Source organism: Phaethon aethereus (assembly GCF_964289735.1).
Source record: "Phaethon aethereus genome assembly, chromosome: 17".
Taxonomy (NCBI): domain Eukaryota; kingdom Metazoa; phylum Chordata; class Aves; order Phaethontiformes; family Phaethontidae; genus Phaethon; species Phaethon aethereus.
Genome location: NC_138593.1, coordinates 6,821,732 through 6,843,163, shown reverse-complemented (window position 1 = coordinate 6,843,163; position 21,432 = coordinate 6,821,732). Strand labels below are relative to the sequence as shown.

Here is a 21,432-nt window from a genome sequence, read left to right as displayed (position 1 = left end):
AAGCTGATGCTTGTATCTAGGCACTAGGATCTGGAAGATGCCGATCTCTGCTGCAGTGACGGGAGTAACTACCTTTCTTGCTGCAGTCCCTTACTGACTGCTCCCTCTGGAAATGTGTGCCTGCTGGGCTTCCCTCTCTGCCAGCAACTAGCATGCAGATATTGAGTGCAAATAAAAGCAAGCACCAATGCCTCAGTCACAACAGCTGCTCTTTACAGTTGTCAGCGTATTTTATAGGTAGACAGAGCTAAAGGTAACTTTTAAACTTTAAAATTAACTCAGGCAAAGATGGCTCAAACCTTACCCTAGGCAACAGTCAAACGGAACTGGGACAAAACTGAATTGTATTTGGAAAATACAATTCATCATCACTTTCTCAAACTAGCCACCGATTTCCTGAGTAGTTTCATTTGATAAATAAGGGAGTGAGCTGTATTAATAGCCTAGCTAACTGCACAGTATCCTTTTTTTCTTTTTTTCGCGGCGGGGGGGTGGGGGGGGGAAGCTGACCATGTACACATAGAAAACCTTACTATTCGTACTAGTGCTTCTATAAGCCTATGTTTCTATAAATCATTCAGCCAGGAGTTGTGTTCTTGTTTACATACACAGCTCTGCCAACAAGAGTGCACAGCTCAGTGCTTTAACATCAAGGTTCATTTCATGTTCATGAAAGCTAGAAACTTTAGCTTTCAAAGCCCACACATTGGTAAAACTGAATATTGACTATTGTATTCAGGGAGAAAAAGAAGGTATCAAATACAAAACCATTTTCACTTGGTATTCATTACAGCATTCCACCACCACCACCACAGATGCTCCTTTTAAAGGACAGCAATACCCAATGGATGCAAAATACCATCACTTATCTAAGACAAAGCACAGTAAATCTGAATTTAAAAAAAAAAAAATGCCTGTCAATTCCATCTCACCCACGTTTGAAACAAAAGACATGAAAGGCAGAATATTCCTTCATTTTCTTTCAAGTACAAAATCCTTTCTGAAAATTAAAGTCCACAAATGTAATTCATTACCCTGTATGAAGAGAATGCGACATACTAGCATCAAGCCCCAAATAATCATTCCAGGGATACCAACACTAGCTGTAGGGCAAATGTAAATTTAGCTTTTAATCCTTCAAATTTTGCCGTTTCCAGGCATAATGTACCTCAAACAAGGAGCCTTAAGTATTATCCAACTGATTAGCTTTTAATTTGAACACTATGAACAAACTTTGCTTAACCATGACCCAGAGCCACACAAGAAATGAGATTAAAGATGTCTCTTCACATTTAGCAATCTTCTAGTTAACATGCAAAACAACAAGAAACCTACTTTAGAGAAAAAAAATACAGTCAAGCCAACAGAAAATAAGGGCTGTGTCTGACTGCAGCAAGCAACTCGTTAAACATGTTATCCTCCTACCCCTTAGGTACTCATGTGCAATGTGATTTTCATGTAGGCCAGGATCCCATACCTCTGCAGTGGGCTGCACTGAAAAATAGCTTGGGAGATTGAAACCTGACCGGATAACTGCTGGGTAACATACAGAGCATGTTCATTCGGTTTGGTGGCAAAGACACAGTTCAGTCTCACCAAAAGGTTCTTCAAAGCACCACAATCACAGATACCTGTGCTATATTCTCCAGAAGACCCTGACTTAGTAGCTTTCATCACCCTCACAACACTACTGGCTACACTACAGTGACCCTCAATTCACTGTGGAGTAAGAAATGTGTTCTGTCCTAGGTGTGGGGATACCCTTAGGGGAAAACTTAAAAGAAAGTAAAATATACTTTTGGGATCTTATTTTAATCCAACCCTACAGAACTGCAAGACTTCAGTATAAATAGCTTTTTTTTCCAGTGACTATGAAAAAGACAAACCATGTCCGTAGCAGTGTTAAAATTTGTTTAATCTATAGGGCCATCGTAACTAAAATGCATAACTACTGACAACAGCCACCACTGACCTACATAGGAAAGACTACAAAACTAGCTTTTATTGTCATAGATTCTCAGTTTTCAGATGATTATCAAGAGTGAACCTGTTAGAAGAGGAGCAGTGATACTCTGTTTATTTTGCAGGAATTAAAAAGAGATATACCATCTGCTTACTTTATCTTCCACAAACCCCAGCAACTTTAATGAGCTAAAACAGGCAGTGTTTTCTTCTGAATACAGAGGATATTCTCCATATTGTTCTACTTACTGTGAAGATAGTCTGCCAGGTCACCACCATTACAGTACTGCAACCGGAAGAGAAAGCTCAGTTAATGCAAGGCAAATCAAAGATTAAAAACAGTAAACTTCACTAGGATGGCAGGCTGATCTTGGTATTTAAACAGAAATAAATCACACATATGTCAAAATATGTATTCAGAAGTTGGCAGGAAAAAAAAAACACCCCTAACATTCCAAGCAGGTTTCTTTTCTGTCCTATTTCCCCTACACATTATGTTGCATTAGCTAGCTTTTGTGGAGGCGCACATCCATGTGCACGCACATCAGAGAGAAAATAAAACCAGACCAAAACAGAAGGGTCACCACTGGAGAGACCACCAGAAAGCTGGTTGTGGAAAGCCACAGCTAAAAACTGAAATTCCCCCCATCATGTTCCATATCATTAAGGAAAGTCAACAAGACCTCAGAGGGAATACTGCAGAGAAAAGAAAACATTCAAAAGCTTTGCATTAAAGCTGTGTGGAGAAAATGTACTTTCCATGTATCTTTCAGGCAGATACTACCCAGTAACTCCCATTTGACCCTTGAGGTAAGACGTCCGACTGATGAAACCTGTGCCAGCGCGACCTTCTGACAGCAGCACTGCAAAAAATCCCCCTGGCTGCTGTCTTCACCCACACTGCGCCAGCTCTCAAAGGCATGCAGCTGCAGATTAGATTAGCAAAAGCATCACAGGTGAGACTGCGAGCAGAAAGCACTACCTGTGTAACAAGCTGGTCTGTTTAAACCAAGTTTAAAAAAAAGAAAAAACAAAAAAACACTCACCTCCATAACCAAGTAGACAGAATTTGCCAGTTCCTGGGGAAAGAGAAAATGGAAAAATAAAACATTTATGCATTTAAATATTTCACATGCATTACAGCTGCTGCTTTTCTTTTTAAACAGGTAACCATGCTCTATATGATTCAGACTGAAGGGGGGGAGGGAATTTCATTATAGATTAATCCCTGGAGGACTGCTTATTTTGAAAGAGCTAGGTATTTAAGCATTTTATTCCTTTCTAAGTGTGCACCTATTTAAGCAAGCAAATCTCCTGTATTGTGGCTTGGGTCTTCATGTTCCTTCCTGGCTTTTAGCATTAACTGTGGCATGTAATGCAGATGCTGGCACACTACTATCTTAGAGCCCTAATCATTTCCACATTTAACTTGGCCCTTTATAGCAGCTATGCCCAGATGAGCAGCGCAAGTCTGAACAGAGAGATAAGAGCAACACATCTTTGGCACCTGCAATTCAACCCCACGGCTGAAAAGTGCCCAAGAGGTTCACCTTTAATTTCAGAGCAAAAAGAAAGGATCTCAGGTCAAAAACACAACATCAGCCAACCAATTTCTACACGTGCATTAACAGAGTGCTGTTATCGGGTGGCTAAAGCTTTCTTGATTATCATGGGGGTCAACACCAGCAACTCCAAGCCAAATGATAGTCTTCCTAAATTTGCTACCAGATGCCCTACTGTGATGCTTCTTCCAATCTTGAAAATTTACCTCCAGCCTTCGGCGACCTTCCCCACTGGCTCCCTGGCCTTAGGAAGCATGCACAAGGCAGTATTAGCTACGTGCATGTATGTATATACAAGCACAAGATACTGCAGAGAAGTGCCCCACAAACATACAGCACCATGGAGCCACATCAGGAGCTTTGGTGGCTGCACAGCGCACGCGGTGGCACCAGCAGCTGCCTGGCACTTGTCTAGCAGAGCCACCAAACCACTAGCAGAGATCAAACATGAGAACAGCCAGATGTTTCAGCCCTGGGTAGACCCAGAAGGGGTCTAAATGCTCTTGTTGAAACAGAAGTCAGACAGCAGCAGACCTATTGTGTAAAAGCCTGTACACTAGAAGTCACTGCTGAACTCCAGGCCCAGCCCTGGACAAGTGCAGGCAGCAATTAGCTGTGTGAGTCGAGAAGCTCTGAAAAGCAACAGCAGAGCAGGAGACTTCACTCCATTTCCATAGCTCCAGGGCAGCATGCCTCTACTTACAGGCTGTTCAGACACCTGCCTGCCCGATTTCTCTTCTGAACCCAACTACAATTTCAAAAAGCCCCAGCATCCACCCCACCGGTCTTTTAGTTTCCAAGCAGTCTCCACTGTCTGCTCTCAGCCCCTTTCGTCTTGGTCTGCCCACAAGACTCTACCTCCCACCAAGCCTGTACTACATCAGCTGCCTTTGTCAGTGCCTCCAGTCTTCAGCACCTCCCATCATTTCTCTCACAGTCCTCTTCTAACCTCGCAACGTGAAATCTGAGTTTCCAGATGCTTGCTGGAAGACTGGCTGGAGGAAGCGGGGGGGGAAGAGGGAAGGAAACTGAGCTACCTGTGATTTGAGAAACTCAAGCTACAGCTGAATGCAGCACAGGCCACCTCACCCCAGAGGGGCTCCAGGCACCAGCAGTCCGGCAGCCTCGTCTCACATGGCTCCCCCCGTTCGAGTGTTCACCATACCCCAGAGCTGGCCACCCCCAGCTCTTACAGCTGCTCTCACTGCCAACCCCAGTGAGCTTTCTGAAAGTCCCCTTGTTTGTCCAAAAAGCAATTTTCTGTGATACTTCAAGAAGGTGTTTGTTGCATTTGCTTGCATGACAAGTACTGCTTTAAACAGGCTTTGTTTTCCAATCTCTGCATTTAAAAGCGGCACACATTAAGTGATCCACTTTCACACATGCTCCAGATGAAGTGGGAAACGAGTCTGTGGTTAAAAGCACCAGCCCAGGGAAGCAGTGCAAGAAGAAAACCCTAGGCATCGTCACCAGCTTTGCACGTGAAAGCACTGCGGGAAAACTTTCAGAAACATTCAAAGCCCACCAGCTCCTGCTGTCCTTAGCAGGAACAGTGGAATGTCAAGGTTTATGAAAGACACACAGGCCTTTCGCTTCTCTGGGACCTCCAGCCACGGACCAGAAGATGCAAGGACACACCAGAAGTGCGATGCAGCTGCTCAGGAACGACGGTGGGGCTGCAGGCCACGCAGCTCACTACAGGGCAACTGCTGGGCGTGGAGAAAGTGTCTGAAGTGGTTTTGCAGCCCACACCTAGTTCATCGCTGTCATGCTGTGATCACTGCAGCTCAGTAACTCTACACATTAATATGTATAGTGCCAGCAGGGTTTAGGGAAGCTTAATATATTATTACCGATATAGAAAATGAAGAGGAAGTTCAGCTTACACAAAGTCCAAAAGATATTTGTAACAAGTTATTAGCCAATAGCTAATATACGCTGTACGGTTTGGTTGTTTTCCCCACTGCACGTTATTTAAAGACTCTGCAAACGAACATCATCAAGCAAGTAATTGATTTTTGGCAGCCAGTGCATACAGTGACTAGGGTTAAACAAGGACCTACACAGGCGAGGGGGATGCTCTGCTCGATGTCCCCAGCAAAGTGACCTTGGTGGTTGGTGGTTTCATCCCACCAACACAGGGTGAAGAGATAAGGCGGCGATGCCTGAAGGCTTCCAGCAGAGTAGTAGGTGGCTCTCCCAACCGTCCACTGGCCAGAGCACCCTCTGCTCCCTGCTCCTGGGAAGCGCTCCACCCTGCTGCACGCACACCCACCGCAGCAGAGGAGCATTTACCAAGTGTATTTTCAGATCGCAGACGCCTGCAGCAGGGATGACACAACTTCCACATTTGCAACGGCAGTATTTCAAGAACCACTTACCAGAAAAAGATTTGTAGGAATTTTGACACCAAAATGAAACATTTATTTCAGGAAGGGCCCCAGAAACAAGCTCTGGTTTGAAAAAAGCCTTCAGCCAGTAGCTTACTGTGGTTACAATGGATACAACTGTCTAAAGAGACATCTGGTTTCTCAAATGGGCTGATGGACTTCTCTCAAGCTGATTCAGCAGCAGAAACAACTTCTTTTCCGTTTTTATCCTTCCACAGTATCTATGATTTGTTCATTAACAAAACAAGGGAAAAATACTGCAAACCAAATTTTGCAGGCTACCAGTCTCACTGAAAAGAAACAAAGTGCCCAACCCACTCATTTCCACATCAGTAACCAGAATAATATTACAGTTTGTTGTATTTTTGCAGAGGCTTTTGTCCAAGAAGTGCTACAGATAATTTACTCTGGACCTCTTACTCACATGTGCCAGTCCGTGCAGCCAAGGCTAATCCTGTCACTAAACAAGCTCGATGAAGGGAACAGTGTAGAGGCAACGCCACAACTTTTCCTCTCATCACAAAGGGCAGCAGGACCCTGACCATGCTCCACAACAGCAGCAAAAGACCTCTGCCAAAGACATTAAGCTGATAATTAATCAGTCTGGATCATTGCCTGACTCGTAGCTCTTGCAGCAGAGGCCCCAGCAATGAAGTTACAATTTAATTGAGTGTAAAAATAGGCAACAGCCTCTACTGTCTACAAATAACACACATCTGCTGGTGGAAGACAAAGAAATGAAGGAACTTCATTTAGCAGTACAATATAAATCACCCCAGGACAGTACTATGTTAAAACTCCTCACTGGGACACTAGAAGGAATAGCAATATGGACATCAAGACCCAGCAGTCCTGTCCCCCTTTAAATTTTCTCTCCACCCATACTGGAAGGTGGCATGATCCCCTTCTTGGAAAGTGTGTGTTTAGGTGTGTCCAAAGGGAAATGTCTGGGTGTACCCACAGTTAGTCATCCTCCTACCACAGCTTAAAAAGTCCGCGAGAGGAAGCTTTACCTTAGAGAAATTCTCCTCTGCACTCTACCCCACCACCTAACCCGACACCAAGATTAGAAAGACATTTAGGAAGGGGAAAAAGTTGAAGTTTAATTACTCAACGCTCCCAAACTCTCTCAGCAGTGCAGTGTTCTCACCAATCTCTGTTGCACCAGTGTTGTAATAGACACTGGGGTAAAACCAGCAAAGAATGGCTTCCACCTCACACAAACCCTCTTTTCTAGGAAGACTGGGGGGATGCAGGGGAACACTTGGGAGATGAACGTAGCTCCATTGTTACACCCACGTGCTGAGCACCATGCGGCTGACAAAGCTCCTACTGCCTACAAGAGAGGAGCCATGTGGGCGCAAGTCCTCAAAACTGGTGTTGTTACTCTCCTGAAGAGCAGCGTACCACCGCCTGTTGGTTGGCCTCCCTTTGATGGCAAGGGTTCCCGTTTTGTACTTCTCAGAAGATATCTACCATGTGCTGCTCAACCCTGCCTCTCAAACAGCACCCAGAGCAGCTGCCAGGCAAAGGTAATTGCCACACACAGATCTCTATAAATGGGGCTAGGAGTCATCAATTGTACCAACACAACAGAAGCATAAAATAAAACTGAGGGTCTGACAGCGGAGGGTCAACTCAACACCAGCTGAAAGCTAAGCTTTTCCACTCTTTTTTCGTTAAATGCTACTTCCCCCGCTCACTGCGGCAGAACCACCGCACACCGCATCCTCCTGTTTGGCCAGTAGGATCTCACGGAGCCAGTGCCCTTTGGGCCTACACAGTCTCTAATCATTGCTCTTCCGACACTGGAGTCAAGAACAATTTTGGCTGTAACAAAAACAATTTTGCTTTACAGAAGCCAACTCCTAGGCCAACAGCACCTGGAAAGCCTCTAGCTAAGGCAGGGGCTCCCAAGCCGGCTGGGCTGGGTAAACAGAACCCACCATTCTCAAGAGAGAGAAGAAACTTTCCAAACAGTAAAATCTCTTGGTATTATTTCACCCTGTCTCACAGCCTGGCCAAGCTAACCTTTAAGTAGGGAAAGGAAAACCATCACACTATGCAAGGATTACCTCTTCATGCAACTATTTGAACGGAAGCAAGATAAAAGACAAATACTTAACATCAATCTCAACTGTGGGAACACCTACCAATGCTCACCCTTTGGAAAAAAGACCTAACGCAAATAGCTGGAAGATAGCCACATGCCTATTGTGCTTTTCTGTCCCTGGTCACTCTCTTCACTCCTTCTGAACCTTACCAATAAGGAATTCAGGAACATTTCAAGTAGGTTTACAATTCAAGAGACAACAATTAACTCAGATAATGGAAGAAAAGGAGGAAAGAAAAGGAACGTACTCATTCACTGCAGTATAATCTCCTCTCTGCACAGACACACAATACCACAAAATGTTTCCCAAACCCAGACACAAATTCACAGCCAGACAAAAGCACATTTTAGGACAGACTTTTGGGATTCAAGTTGTGCAGGCAGCAAGGTCCTGCACCAAAAGTTAGCACATTATAAGAAACCACCAGCCACTTTCCTCTTGCATATGGGCTACCCTGGAGGTGATAAATCTTGGGCTGCGGTAGCTGTCACACATAAGCACAGTCCAGGAGATTGTATACAAGCAACAAGTATTATCCAACAATCTGCTCAATGTCTTTGCCCATTTTGGCACATCCAGGTCCAGCAATAAGACCTACTGCTACTGACTGGAAAGCATTATCACAGTCAGCAGATCTTTGACTTCCCAAAAGAATGAGGGCTCCTAATTTCTTCATGTAGATCCCAAGGAATAAGCAGCAAGAACCAGAGACATCCTCAGACTTCTGCATTGGCTCTTGACTGCATTCTGCTTCCTACAGACCTGTCAGCTTGCTCCAAGATGTGGAGTGCCAACAGAGGCCCAGGGCAAGCAGAAAGGAGGCCCTGCAGCATAGAAGTGGTTTATGGCCAGCTTGCAGCGGGTAGATTTCTGTAGGACCAGAAGAACAACGATGCCAAGGGCCCGCGTTACCCCATTCCAGGGACTACAGTATTTCCTGCATATAAAACAGACCAGTTGTTTCAGGAGAGGTCGTACTTCAGGGCAGATTAAAAACAGCAGGAAAGCTATCCTCTGGTTCTACACAGGCTTCAGGAAGGGAGGGAAAGTACTTCCCATCCCCCTGGCAACAGTCCTATAGTCTGACTGCATGACATTAAAAAAACAAGACAACATCACGTCCGTGGAGCTACTGTTTACCAGGCAGCTAATACCACCACAGACAAACGGTAGCATGGCTGGTAAGACAGCTCAATCTTCAAGTGACCTGAAGAAACTTCACCATTGGATACGAGCTTTCTGCAGCTTCCTTCAAACCAGCCCCAGCTCTCTTGCCCTCTCCACCTCCAGGCTGCAGGAGCTGCCACAGCCCGCTGACTGGGCAGTCTGCTGTCGGCTTCACACGAGTTCACAACGCCCCGAGATTCAACACGCTTGCTGGATGACTGATGGCTACAGCGCTCGCAGGGAGCTCGAACAGGAAAATATGACTCTCCTTCAGAGGCAGACGGGGCCTCTGCAGAGCGACACACTGCAGCAAGTCAAAGCTGAGAGCTGCATCCGAGCCTAACCACAGAAACCAAAATAGAGGATTAATGTCATAAGAGTATACAGACAAGTGGCAAGTTCCACAAGTTACAGAGCTTCAAGGCAGGACCAAAAACATGCATCAGAGCAAATTGAAGACTCTTGCTGCTGGGACACTGCAATCACGTTTGTCTGGGAGCAACGCTGGGTCACCTACACCAGTCTGTGCCCCAGCTGGCCAGCTCTTAGGGAGGCATTACTGCCTGAGCACAGGCAGCGCAGGTCACGTCTGTGTGCAGCAGCCCTGCGAGGATAAGAGACTGCGGAGGAAAAAAGCAGCAGAATCCTGCAGAGTTTGGACTTTATGACATGGAGTGGAAAGAAGTAGTCACCCCTTTCCCAACAGAAAGAATAAGACCTAGAAGCTTCTTAAACAAAAGCAACCTCCTTTTGCAAATGGCAATGCGTTATGTTAATGCTATCAAGAGAAGAGACTTCAGAATTCTAAAAGCAGCAATAAAATATTGAAGATCCAATTTGCTTTTCTATATTTATTCCTCATCTCCTTTCTGTATCACAGTCATATTATAAAGTGAACATTTAAGGTTGAATTCCCCATTACCTTAAGCTCAGTCACATGTACTGGAATGAAATCCTTGCATACCATCAGGTTGCCTTTTATGAGCCTACCCAAAGGCGCTGGAGTAGTGGGGGGAGTGCTGTGGGTCGAGGCAGACAATAAGGCAGGCTACAAGAGCGAGCGTTTCTGTTTTAATCACTCACACACTGAGACACTTACTGAGATATGTTCAAATACAAGCAAAGCCACTCAGTCGGGAAGTTTGATTTTAGAACCAATTAATGTAGTTCTACTCATAAAGTTGGGAACCGCTTGTTTCTTTAACAGCATATCCCAAACACCATCTGATATCCTGCAGGAGATTTTTTTTTTTTAATGCAAGTCTGGAAATTAGAGTCAACAACCCCCACTGGGTTTTCTACAGCAGCTGCATGACTGACTGGCCTTTGCAAGTCTTCTCTTCTACTTCCACTTATTTCATACTTCATTTACCAGATTTAAGAAAACAAACACACACTGCCACAACACAAAAGGTACTATAACAAGGAGTTTAAAGAAAAAAAAGCATAGGTTTTCAAATAAAAACTGCCTTAATTTAAGAGGGGGGAAAAAATCCAATTACCAGAAGCCAGAGTAACATGGGCTTGAATCTGCAGTGTTTAAAAAAAAAAAAGAAGAGAACTGAATATGTTTTAACATATTTAACAGGCTGGCTACAATTGCCAACTAGACCAAAAAAAAACCCCAAACCAAACACAAATGAAAAATCCTGCAAAGAGAAAGTTGCGCAGTTGTGTGCATGTTGACGTTAAGCAGCACACGTGCCTAGGCAACACGCAACCGGCATGCTCCAAACCCATCCCGCAGCCCGGCGCGGCCGCGTCCCGGCCCTGCCTGACACCACCTCGCCCTTCGCTGCGATTCGTGGGGGTTCCCATCGCGCCAGCAGCTCTTGCGCTCGAGGCCACCAGCACGTACCGAGCCGGCTGGGAGGCTTTCCCTTCCTGGAGATAGGAGACACTTCACTAAATAGGATCTCTAACGACTTAAAATTCTACATCTTTCATTACCCCTACCTGAACCACACTGTCTGGTTGATCTCTAGTACACCAGCGCAGCTGACCTAATTCCTCCTGTTATTCTGATGCTAGGAGACAAGCCAGGTGCTCCTGCAGCCAGACAGAACATTACTGCCCTAAGCAACCAGTGATGCAAAATTTCATTCATTTCTATCAGTCCCCCTTGAAACAACCTTGCTTATTAAACGAATGCAGCTTTGAGATCCCCACTTTGCATTCTGAAAGCATCTTTATGTTTATGGTGGTACTTAAGACCTACATGTCAAAGCAGGAGACAACACACAGTTAAAGCATCTCTTGCTACACACTAAGCACAAAAGAGGCTCTAAAGCTATCTGTTAGCAGGGCTCTTCCCTGGATTCTGCTATGGGCTTTTATTAATACATTTCTCAGAGAGGAACCATAACATCTAAAGACAATTAAAGACAGCTCCTCTTCAGCACAGTATGTTTAGGTCTATACCTAAGAAACTTTGCCTTGGAAGACCACATCACTCATATTCACTTTCCATCAAGCTTGCCATTTACTACTGCTACATGAACATGAATAACAGCAAAAAAAAAAAACCCAACCCACAAACAAAACAAAAACAAGCAAAAAAGTACTACTCGTTTTGAAAGCAAAACCAAACCAAAAACCTGCTCTCCTTGACTTTGCAAATCAAAGACCTTTGCTGACCACCCCTGTGCTTAGCTTCTCACTTCTGACTGTATCTCACTGTGTGGTGAAGGTGGTCTGCCTCATGGAAGACACACATCCACTGCAGATGAGCAGAGATTCTCTGGGAACTTCCCCAAAGCAAACCAGAGCCATCCAGCTCAGACTCCTGCCACCAGCACCAACCCTACATTTGTTGTTTGCTAGTCTGCCTGTTGTGCAAGCTTTTTAGTTGTTATCAACAGGTGGGAAGGCAGGTAGTGCAGGGAAGGAAGAAGAAAAAGGAAGAAACATGAAAGTGAAGAGATTATCCTCAATTCTCTCTATATACTCAAGCATTAAGATGAGCCTTTGCAACACACAGCTTTATTGCAATTTCACAGTTTAAGGTCAAGTCCAGTCCAGTCACAAAATTAAATCTTTTAACTGGGCTTTGGTTTGGACCTACAAATACTGGAAAGAAATTCAAACACTGGTTCTCCACCTGAATTCAATCCCACCCAGCAACTGATTAGGAGACACCTCTTCCCATCCATCTTCCAAATCTCCACCTCCTTGCTTTGCTTACTCCAACCAAATGCATTCAATCATCATAAGGATTTAAACAGTGGAAATTTTTATAATGGAAGCACTGATGGAGCTTTAAGAGCAGCAGCATGAATAGCACCTCAGCCGTTACCAGAGGTTTGCTGTCGAACTGTGAACACAACAGCCTACCAGTTTCCAATTACTCCTGGGAAACATTCCTTAATCTGTCATTATAGTCTGAGTAATGCTACCTTCCACAGGAGCTTTGGAGGCTATTAACTTCCACGTCGTCGGCTCTTCCATGACATCTTAATCATGTGAGAGGAACACAGGTATACGCTTTACACACAGGATGAGTAAAACAGTGATCATAATTTCAGAAATGCAATAAAACCACTCCCTCTAAAAAAAGCCCATGACTCCTCTCAGGTCTATATTTAGTGGTCAACATTTGCTACATGCTTCTGTGACCTGCACACTGGGGTACCCAGGTAGTGAAGCCAACATAAAACAAAAGTCCAAGACTATACAATTCTCTAGTCTCCATAAACAGAGCCATTTTGGTCCACTAAACACTCAAGCCTCATCCTACAAAACTACTGGCAGAGGGCGGTTGGACTTTCCATCCTTTTCCCCCCTCCAGCTCTAAATTAAAATAGATCCAATCTTCAGCAACAGAGTGATTCCCTTCGACAGATGCGAGGATGCTGACAGAGCAGGATAGCAGACACCCCATTCTTGTCCACAGCGCGAACAGAAAGAGGATTGCTTGGCACTTCAGAGAAGCCTGCACTTTACACCCACTCATCAGGCAACTTGCCAGCTTCACTCAGGGATGGAATTAAAACAGGATTTAACCAGGCAGGCAGCCTGACCTCAGGAGTGTGATCTCACAGACACAGAGTGCCTCCTTAGTCATTCCAAGTGTCACGGTGGAGCCCTGTCTCCCGAGACGGGGCACCCGAACAGCAGTGCCCAAGGAACAGAAGATCCTGCGTTAGGTGGCAACGAGGGGTGGCGAGGCAAGGAGGTGACACTGCAGCAACACCGACTCACCCGACATCACACTCATCAGCAAAGTGCTGCAGCAGAAGCAAGCGGTGCTGGAGGGCACACCAAAGGACACTGCCATACACGGAGCTCCAGAGGTCCCAGAGGACAGCGGGGGGCATGTAGGCAAGATGTGGACTAGCAGCTAGAGGCTCCGTGTCAGAAGAGAATGACGGTGCAGACAGCACAAGAGAACATCACAGCCCAACAGCCATCATCCTATTGATCACAAAGGCTATCTACACAGCAACAATAGAACAAGCCTGTTATTACTCTGCTCTCAAGAGCAGCCCAGAGTGACTGATTATTAAGATGAGAAGTGTTTGTTCTGCCACCCATGCCTTAATCCATATGTACAAGAAAAACTGCACTGCCAGGACTGTGTCCTTTGTCTCCAGGAGCTCCTGGTGGTAGTCATCCCAGCAGAAATATTTTTGTTGAGTCTGTACTGCACAAGCAAGTTAAGCATTACTCTCAGCTCATCCCGAGCTGATGAGTACAATAAGCCAACCTGACACAAAAGTTATAGAAAGCAGACCCTCAGGTAACCTAGGCTGAACCAGAAACTCAGCAGCACAGTGCCCTGCACGATGTTAGCAGTTAGGTTTCTACAACCAGTCCATCCCACCCGTGCAAAAATGAGAAACACAAAAACCACCCGATACCCACACAGGCAGAGTCATTGCTAGGCTGCTTTAAGCAGCAAACTCAGATCACAGCACACAACTAGGGAAAATGTGCCGGTAAAATAATCCTTCTTCCTATTTCATGCAGGAAAATGGTTTCTAATATCCAAAGCATGATTTATGTCCAGGAACAGCAGATTTTCTGCGCCAGCACTAACACAGCCACAAGCGAGATCTTCAGCTGAAATGTATTCAATGGAATCTTCCTGGGGCAGCTGGCACACACAGCACAGGGAAGAAAACATACCCAGAACCTCCCACTGCCCCAAAGATCTTAGTTACACACAAGAACCTGCTTCTTACTAGTGCTGGAAGAAGTCGTCTCACACACAGTGCTCCTAGGATCTCAAGTTCAAGAATTACCTTCCTACCATTGAATCCCCTTAGCTATTCAAGTGATCTCTGATCACAGCTTCAGATTCACTGCCCCCAGCCACAGAAGAAACCAAAGCAAGTCCCATACACCAGACCACATGCTGCTAAGCTGTCAGTGTCAGTATGTGTGATGAGTCGGGCTGATCCTCAGAGTTTTGGAAATCCGTTTTCTAAGAAACCTCATTTCCAGACCAAGACCTCATCCGGCAGAAACCATCATTTGTATCCTTGTTGTCACTAATTTCCACCTTAAGGAACAAGAGCTCATTTGGCAGTCTTCAAACAGAGTAAAAAGATTTCTGGTATCCAGATGTCCCTCTAGACTGCTCCACTCCTCTCTACTGCTGCAGTCTGGAGACTCCAACTCCCACCCCCCTGCAAGCCAGCTGAGCAATCGGGAATTACTCAGTAGCAACTAATGCACTCCACATATGGAGGAATACAGTTTTTACTTTATGCCAAAGATCTCCTGTCCCTGGGAAAGGTTTGCACAACTCCATACAGACACAAAATAGACAGCACTTTTAGAAACGCAATACAATACATCATCTTTTTGAGCAGGGGTTCTCGCATTAGGCTCCTACACTATTCACAGCACCTCTCATTAATACGTGAGCACATAATAATGGGAATATGCATATTTCATTTTGTGAGCCATTTTCATGTAATGATGCTGCTCTTAGGATTCCAGTGAAGGGATCTATTAAAAGTCCATAGACTGCACTTTCATGCATTAAACATTGACTAGTATCATTTATTCCTAGGAAGCTTCTTATTTTGCCATTATTTATGAACCAATATCACAAAGATCTATTAAACAAGGAGGAACACAGCAATTCTCATGGATTTGAAGGATAAAATAAGTGGGCCAGGGTGAGAGCTGCTGTCAGTATTAAATATGAGCACTGCAAGTGTCTATCGGGCAAATCTGGCATTACATCAAAAATCTTGAGTTGCATGAGGCCTGGTTAGCATTAGCTTTTAACCAGGAAAATGCAAACGAAAGCATCATTGGGTGTAATCACTTGCTTACAGCCACTGTGGTTTTGGCAACCATTTCCTTGTGTGTAAGGAACACGCGAGTAAAAGTTAAGTCACTGCTGACAGGAGGTGCAGAGGAAGGGACAACATGAAATGCAACCATAGGCAAAGCTACAGAGCAACATTAAGATTCACAGGAAATATTTTTTCCTTTTACAAGAATAAGCCTCTTCAGTTTTAGAAAGCCTAAAAGAGCTCAATTAACTGCAACTATGACATTTTCGAGGGTAAATATATGTGCAGCTATGAATGAAGCAGCCGATCTTGTATCAGAGGAACAAGGTGAGTAATGAATAGCCTTCTCCACAAAGTAAGGAAAGATGGGCAGCAGCCAGCCTTCCACAGAACTGTACTTTTACCTTTGCAAATAATTTACTGTCATACAACTCCTAAGCAGACACAGAGCAAGGCCAAACACTCGGACACATTGCACACACAACCGAGGCGGGTGGACCACATCAGGCTGTGTCCGATGAGCAACCACCTTACATCAGAGGAGACTCCACACTCTGGTAGCACTCTAATGCCCCAATGCCACCTAAGTCATCTCATTTTGCTTAAGAAATCGAATTACCCAGGTCATACAAGGACTCTCTGACAAAGCTGGTAACTAAACACATACCTGGGCATGCCTTGAGCCCAGGACCACTCTCAAGTTCCTGTTTTGGGGTATCTTACGCAGCTTCTTGCTAATCTCTCACCAGGCTACATTGCTATATGCAGAATTTAACTAAAGCTCATTTGCCATCACATAAGGAGAAAAATGCATTGCTGCAGTCGTAAGAGTGATGAAATCACTCCTTTTGCAGGAAATGTCTTTCAGCTGCTTCCTACCCAGCAGTTATTTGAAGCAGGGTGAGGAACAGAACATGAACAAAGGTTTTGAAAGATCTGCAATAAGCAAATCCAAGAGCATAATGCTTCATACAAATGCAAACTATAGGGGAATAGCAGGACCAGCCACTCGCTCCCTCAGCTGAGAAGTTATTATTAAGTAAACTCAGAAGGTACAGAGGAGGATGAAAACACACGCGATCTAACGTCCCAAGTGGCCCCGAGGAAACCTCCCCAGCTCTCTGCACTACTCTGCAGCACAGATCAGGCCAAAGGCAGTCACTGCTCCGCAAGACCAGCTCTAAAGGGTGGTTCAGGAGCAACGCACAGCTGGTCTCTTACCCAGAGGATACTTCCAAGAAGCAATCCCGTTCCCAGCAGCCCTGCCTGCCTGCCTCCCTCCCAGAGCGGCCCGAAATCCGCCGTGTCCGCCTCTCGCCAAAACACCACCAGGCATTAAACGCTTTCCGAGGACCTGACCCCCCGCAGCACCTCACCACACCCCCCCGCCCCGGCAGAGGGGTACACGGCGGGTGACACAGCCCCGGGGCCGGGGTGACGCGGGCAGACTACAGCGCCCAGAAGACATTGCAAATAGGCTGTGCCGACCGGCTGGCACTCCTGCCCGGGGTGACGTGCAGGCCACCCGAGCCAATCCACGGGAGGAGGAGGAATGTCAACAAACACGGGGCCTGCGGGACGCGTGATAGCAGGGACAGGGCAGGCAGCTCCAGATAAGCCACCCCAGGGCCAGCCGGGGGGTCCGGCGGAGCCAGCGGCCACGAAGCCATCGCTCGCAGACATCCAGCCTTTGGTGGCACGGGCTGGACGGACGCGCCGCACGCCGGCCCCTCCGCCCAGGACCGGAAGGGTTCCATTTTATGCTTTTAGATCCTGTGGTGGTTTTGGTTTGGTTCCCCCTCCCCGAAAAGCATCACAAATGTCAGAGAAAACTTGCCCCATGACCCAGCAGGATTTTTTTTTTAACTAAAAAGTCAAGGAGAAAAAAAAGTCTTTGGATAACTTTGGTTTCGGAGCAGATCAGTTTTAGCCCCTTAGATTAGATCTTCAGAGCTGACTTTGAAGGAAAAAGCAACTGTGGGAAACCACAATAATCTAAAAATGTCTGCTGCAATTTTTAACACTTAGTGATTGCCATAAGGACAGCAGAAAAATGCAAATGAAAATCCTCTGGAACTGAAGACAATCATATGCTACAAAGTCATGCTCACACTATTTTTACACTGCTTAGGAAACAGAAACTTTCTTAGAGAAAGAAAATAAAAGGTAGGCATGCCAAGAATAACAACTGCAATTTTATTTCTAACATTTTGAGAACTTATAAGCTTCCAGCACAGACATATTCACCACACACTGTATTTCACTGCTTAACATCCTGAGAGCAGGAGGTCCCACCTCAACTCTGACCTGCGTAAGAGTTCTGTGGTCCAGACAACAATTAACACATGATCTGCTCAGTCATGTTTGTTTCTCTCTCCCAAACTTACCAGAAGACCTTTTTTCCCTACCCCAGAATACAGATGTTTGATTAGAAACAACTGTTAAAAACTGAAATTCAAACACCACCATTCAATCTCTCCCAAATCCAGAATGCTTTGCCATAATTGAATGTATTTACCTGGAAGTCATACAAGGCAACGATGTTTTCATGTTTCAATTCCTAGAAAAAATAAAACAAAGACCATAAGCTAGGAGCAACAAAAGACATAGAAAACAAAGACTGAAGAAAACAAGTCAGTCTACTTTTACCTTAAGTATTTTTATTTCCTTGCCCAGCAGAGTTTGAGATTTTGCAAGGTTCTTCTTGTTAATGCATTTCACAGCTACTTCCAACTCAGGTTTCTGAAAGAGTGCATATGTAATTCAGTAATAAATGTAAATTTCAACATTAATTTACATTAGGATAAGCAGCCTTTTAACAGATTACAACTACTACTGAAAGAAGTGTCTTGCAGCACCGGTAAAGGCCTCTCACTTTATATCCTAATGCCTATCCCTCACTTGTTCAGACTTGCCCTTTCCCAAATTATGCTTGTCAGCCCAAGGAGAAAAGCCCAAGGTTCGGGTTTTTGTTACTACTTTATACAATGATTATCCTCTTATTTAATCACTAGAAATAAACACACTGTGGGAGCCAAGGCTTATCCCAAGCCCTAATGATGGCAAATCCACTACCGGATTGGTTTCCTTGTATTTACCAGTGAGTGATTTCCCCTCCTCTTGGAAAAATTAAGTGGAGAAGGACAAAATTTCACAGACACAAAAAAACCCCCCAACAACCCGAAAGCAAGAGCCTTCTGCACAGTTCATAGACCGGGGGGGGGGGGGGGGGCGCGCTTTTTTTTTTATTTCTTCCTTGTTTTCCAGGTAAGGGCCAGTTCTGGCGAGCAGGCCACCTCTGCGGAGGCCTCGGCAGCGCTGCCGGCCCCCCGCCCCGCTCCGGCCAGCCCCAAGGTGAAGCCACCTGCCCGGGCCCCGCCGGGGCACACGCCAGCCCCCCGAAGGAGCTCCGGAGAGAAGGATAACAGATAATAATAAACACGTCTACCATCACCAGCGCTGCCCCAGAGCCCGGGGCTGATGCCCAGGCTAAGAATAGCCGCCGCAGCCCAGCGGGGACAGGGCGACCGGGACACGGTGCCCAGCTGGGCCCAGACCGAAAAATAAATTTAAAAAAAAAGGGCAGGAAAAAAGAAAAAGAAGAGATTATTCACCTCTTTGTGCCTGCCTTTGAAGACGACGGCGAAGGCTCCGTGCCCGATCAGGTCCTTCCTGCTGAATTCAAACTTTCCCACCGTCTCCATGGCGCTGCGCCGGGGGGTCCCCGGAGCCGGCGGGGAGACTGCGGCCGGGACGGCTTCAGAGCTGCAAAGGGATGAGGAGGAGGAGGAGGATGGCGGTGATGAAGGAGCTCCCTTTAAAGAAAATTCAAACCTCTCCCAATCCAAACACAACGGAGCACCCCCCACCCCACACACCGCCCCCCCAAGAGCAGTCAGGAGCCGGAGACCCGCTGGCGGGGGGAGCCTCTCTCCTGTCAGCCCCTCGGCAGCTCAGCGCCGGGCTCCGCTCCCCCACCTCGCCCTCGTCCATGGGCTGCCTCTTCCTGCAGAGCGGCCGCGAGCTGGTCATTGTTAGAGGCCGGGGAGAAGTTGGCTCCTCAGCAGCGGGCCTTCCCCATCTCTTCCTCAGGACAGACCGGCGCGGCTCCTCCGGCGGCGGCTTCAGGCGGGGCTCCCCATGCCGAGCCCCGGCCCTCCCCGCCTCACAGGCGCGGCTTCGCGGAGAGTCCACCTTAAGCGCGAGCCACCTTAACGCCCGGTCCACCTTACGGGAGCGGTCCACCTTAACTGCGAGTCCACCTTAAGGGCCGCCTGCGCCCCCCGACCGTTTGTACACAGCGGGGCCGGGGCTACCCCGAGGCTCCCGCCGCCCGCCCGGCCTCGCCACCCGCTCAGGCCCAGGCCCAGGCCAAGCTCTGCGGAGCGCGGCGCGGACGAGCGGAAAGGCGAGAGACGGCCGGCCGCGGCGCAAGCGCGGTGCGCGGCAGTGGGGGAGGCAGGCACGGCGGCCACCTGAGGCGGAGGGGGCCGAGCCCGACACATTTAAAGGCGCCGCCCTCGGGCGGCCCTGAGTCAGCGGCGCGGAACGGTACCTCGTGCCCCTCCGCACTGCCGGCCGCCGCTCCTGCGGCGGGGAGCGGGAGGGCTCGTGCCGGCTCCTGCCACCCCCCCGCCTCGAGCCCTTGAGAAGTTATTCCAACAAGTAAATAAATAGGTCTGGGTGAATTTTCAAAAGTCACCACTGGATCGGTGATGAGGCCTCGGTGGGACCTGGGGGGCACATGTGGGCCTGGTCCCCCCACCCACAGCACCCCTTCTTCTCCCACAGGATGGCCCATCTCGTCCTCACGCTCTGGCCCTTCCCCACACGCTTCAGTGCTGGGGGGCCCCGGCTCTGAGGGGAGCAACGAAGCCTCCAGCATGCACCCAGCAGCGATCGAGGGCACCTCCATCGAGCACTCCTCTGAGAGACCTGTCTAGACACCCTACATGAAGTCACCGTTGCGATGAGAAACCTTTCCCAGCCCCAGCCTGGTACTCGGTTTTGGCCATCCTCAGTGTCTCGCTGTGCCCTGTGCGTGTGGGCCCGCAGGTCATTCCCTCCATTGCAGGAACCTCTCACACATTCGACCCATCCGCAGCTCCAGGCTGCCCACATCCGCTCCCGCCAGCCATGGTGGTCTCTAGACCACTTGTGCACTCACTCCAGTCCATCTGCATCCGTACCGAAATGTCCGAACCAGAACATCATATTCCAGCTGCAGAGACAACAACGCGCCTCACGGGCGGCACCCCTGCGCACATGTTCCCGTCTGAAGTTTGCTTTTTCCACAACTGTGCGGTATCGACCTGCGCGCCGACCTGCATCAGCACTGCAATACCAAACACGCGCTGCGTTACCAGGCCGGCGGCTCTACAGGTAGGCGATGCAAAGGGCGCTCAGTGTTGTGACGCTGAGCATCTGCAGTCATCGCCGTTTTCAGCAAAAATTAGGAACAAGCAGCACCTCGCAGCATCAGGCCTTGTTTGCGACGCAAAAGCGGTGGCTGACTGGTACGTCTGACCTGTGGTCTGTTGCCCTTGGCTGCTAGATAGCTTGCGTTCAGGTACCACCCTGCGCTTAAAATTTTTGTGGAAAAATGACAGCGCATACCAAACGTCGGTATAAAAGTAGCAGTGCCTGACTGGTGGTAATTTGCATCTCAAATTCCAGCAGTTCTTTGGTGCTTAGTGGGAACTGTAAAAGTGATAAGGGAATTCAATGGAAATTTCAATGGGAATTTGATAACAGCATCTGTTGAAGTGGCCTTCAAACCAAAACAAGACTAGAGCACCTTTGTGATTTCAGCACAAATGAATTAAAAAAATACCTTTTAAAAAAATACAATATACTTAGCTATTTGTTTTCATTCTCACTTCTAGGCCTGTGCCATCCACGAGGTCTACAATTTCAGGCTTTTGTCACTGGTCACAAGGAGTTAATTCAAAAATTAACACAAAAACCAGTAAAAATGGCAAACATT

At 47.0% G+C, this 21,432-nt stretch overlaps 1 protein-coding gene across 2 annotated transcripts in view; it reads right to left on the bottom strand.

Moving 5' to 3' along the window:
• ULK1 (unc-51 like autophagy activating kinase 1) overlaps positions 1 to 19,516 on the bottom strand; it is a gene marked incomplete at its 5' end in the record, with an annotated part of 80,857 nt that extends 61,341 nt beyond the window's left edge. The window contains 6 exons of one of the 2 annotated variants that reach the window (XM_082007582.1): positions 2,212 to 2,248; positions 3,009 to 3,041; positions 17,965 to 18,006; positions 18,096 to 18,188; positions 19,061 to 19,261; positions 19,425 to 19,478. In XM_082007582.1, coding sequence (XP_081863708.1) covers positions 2,212 to 2,248; positions 3,009 to 3,041; positions 17,965 to 18,006; positions 18,096 to 18,188; positions 19,061 to 19,261; positions 19,425 to 19,478 — 460 coding nt within the window. Of the gene's footprint in view, positions 1 to 2,211; positions 2,249 to 3,008; positions 3,042 to 17,964; positions 18,007 to 18,095; positions 18,189 to 19,060 lie in introns of both variants that reach the window. The other variant, XM_082007583.1, reaches the window with a different exon arrangement.
• Between the last annotated feature and the right edge of the window lie 1,916 nt (positions 19,517 to 21,432).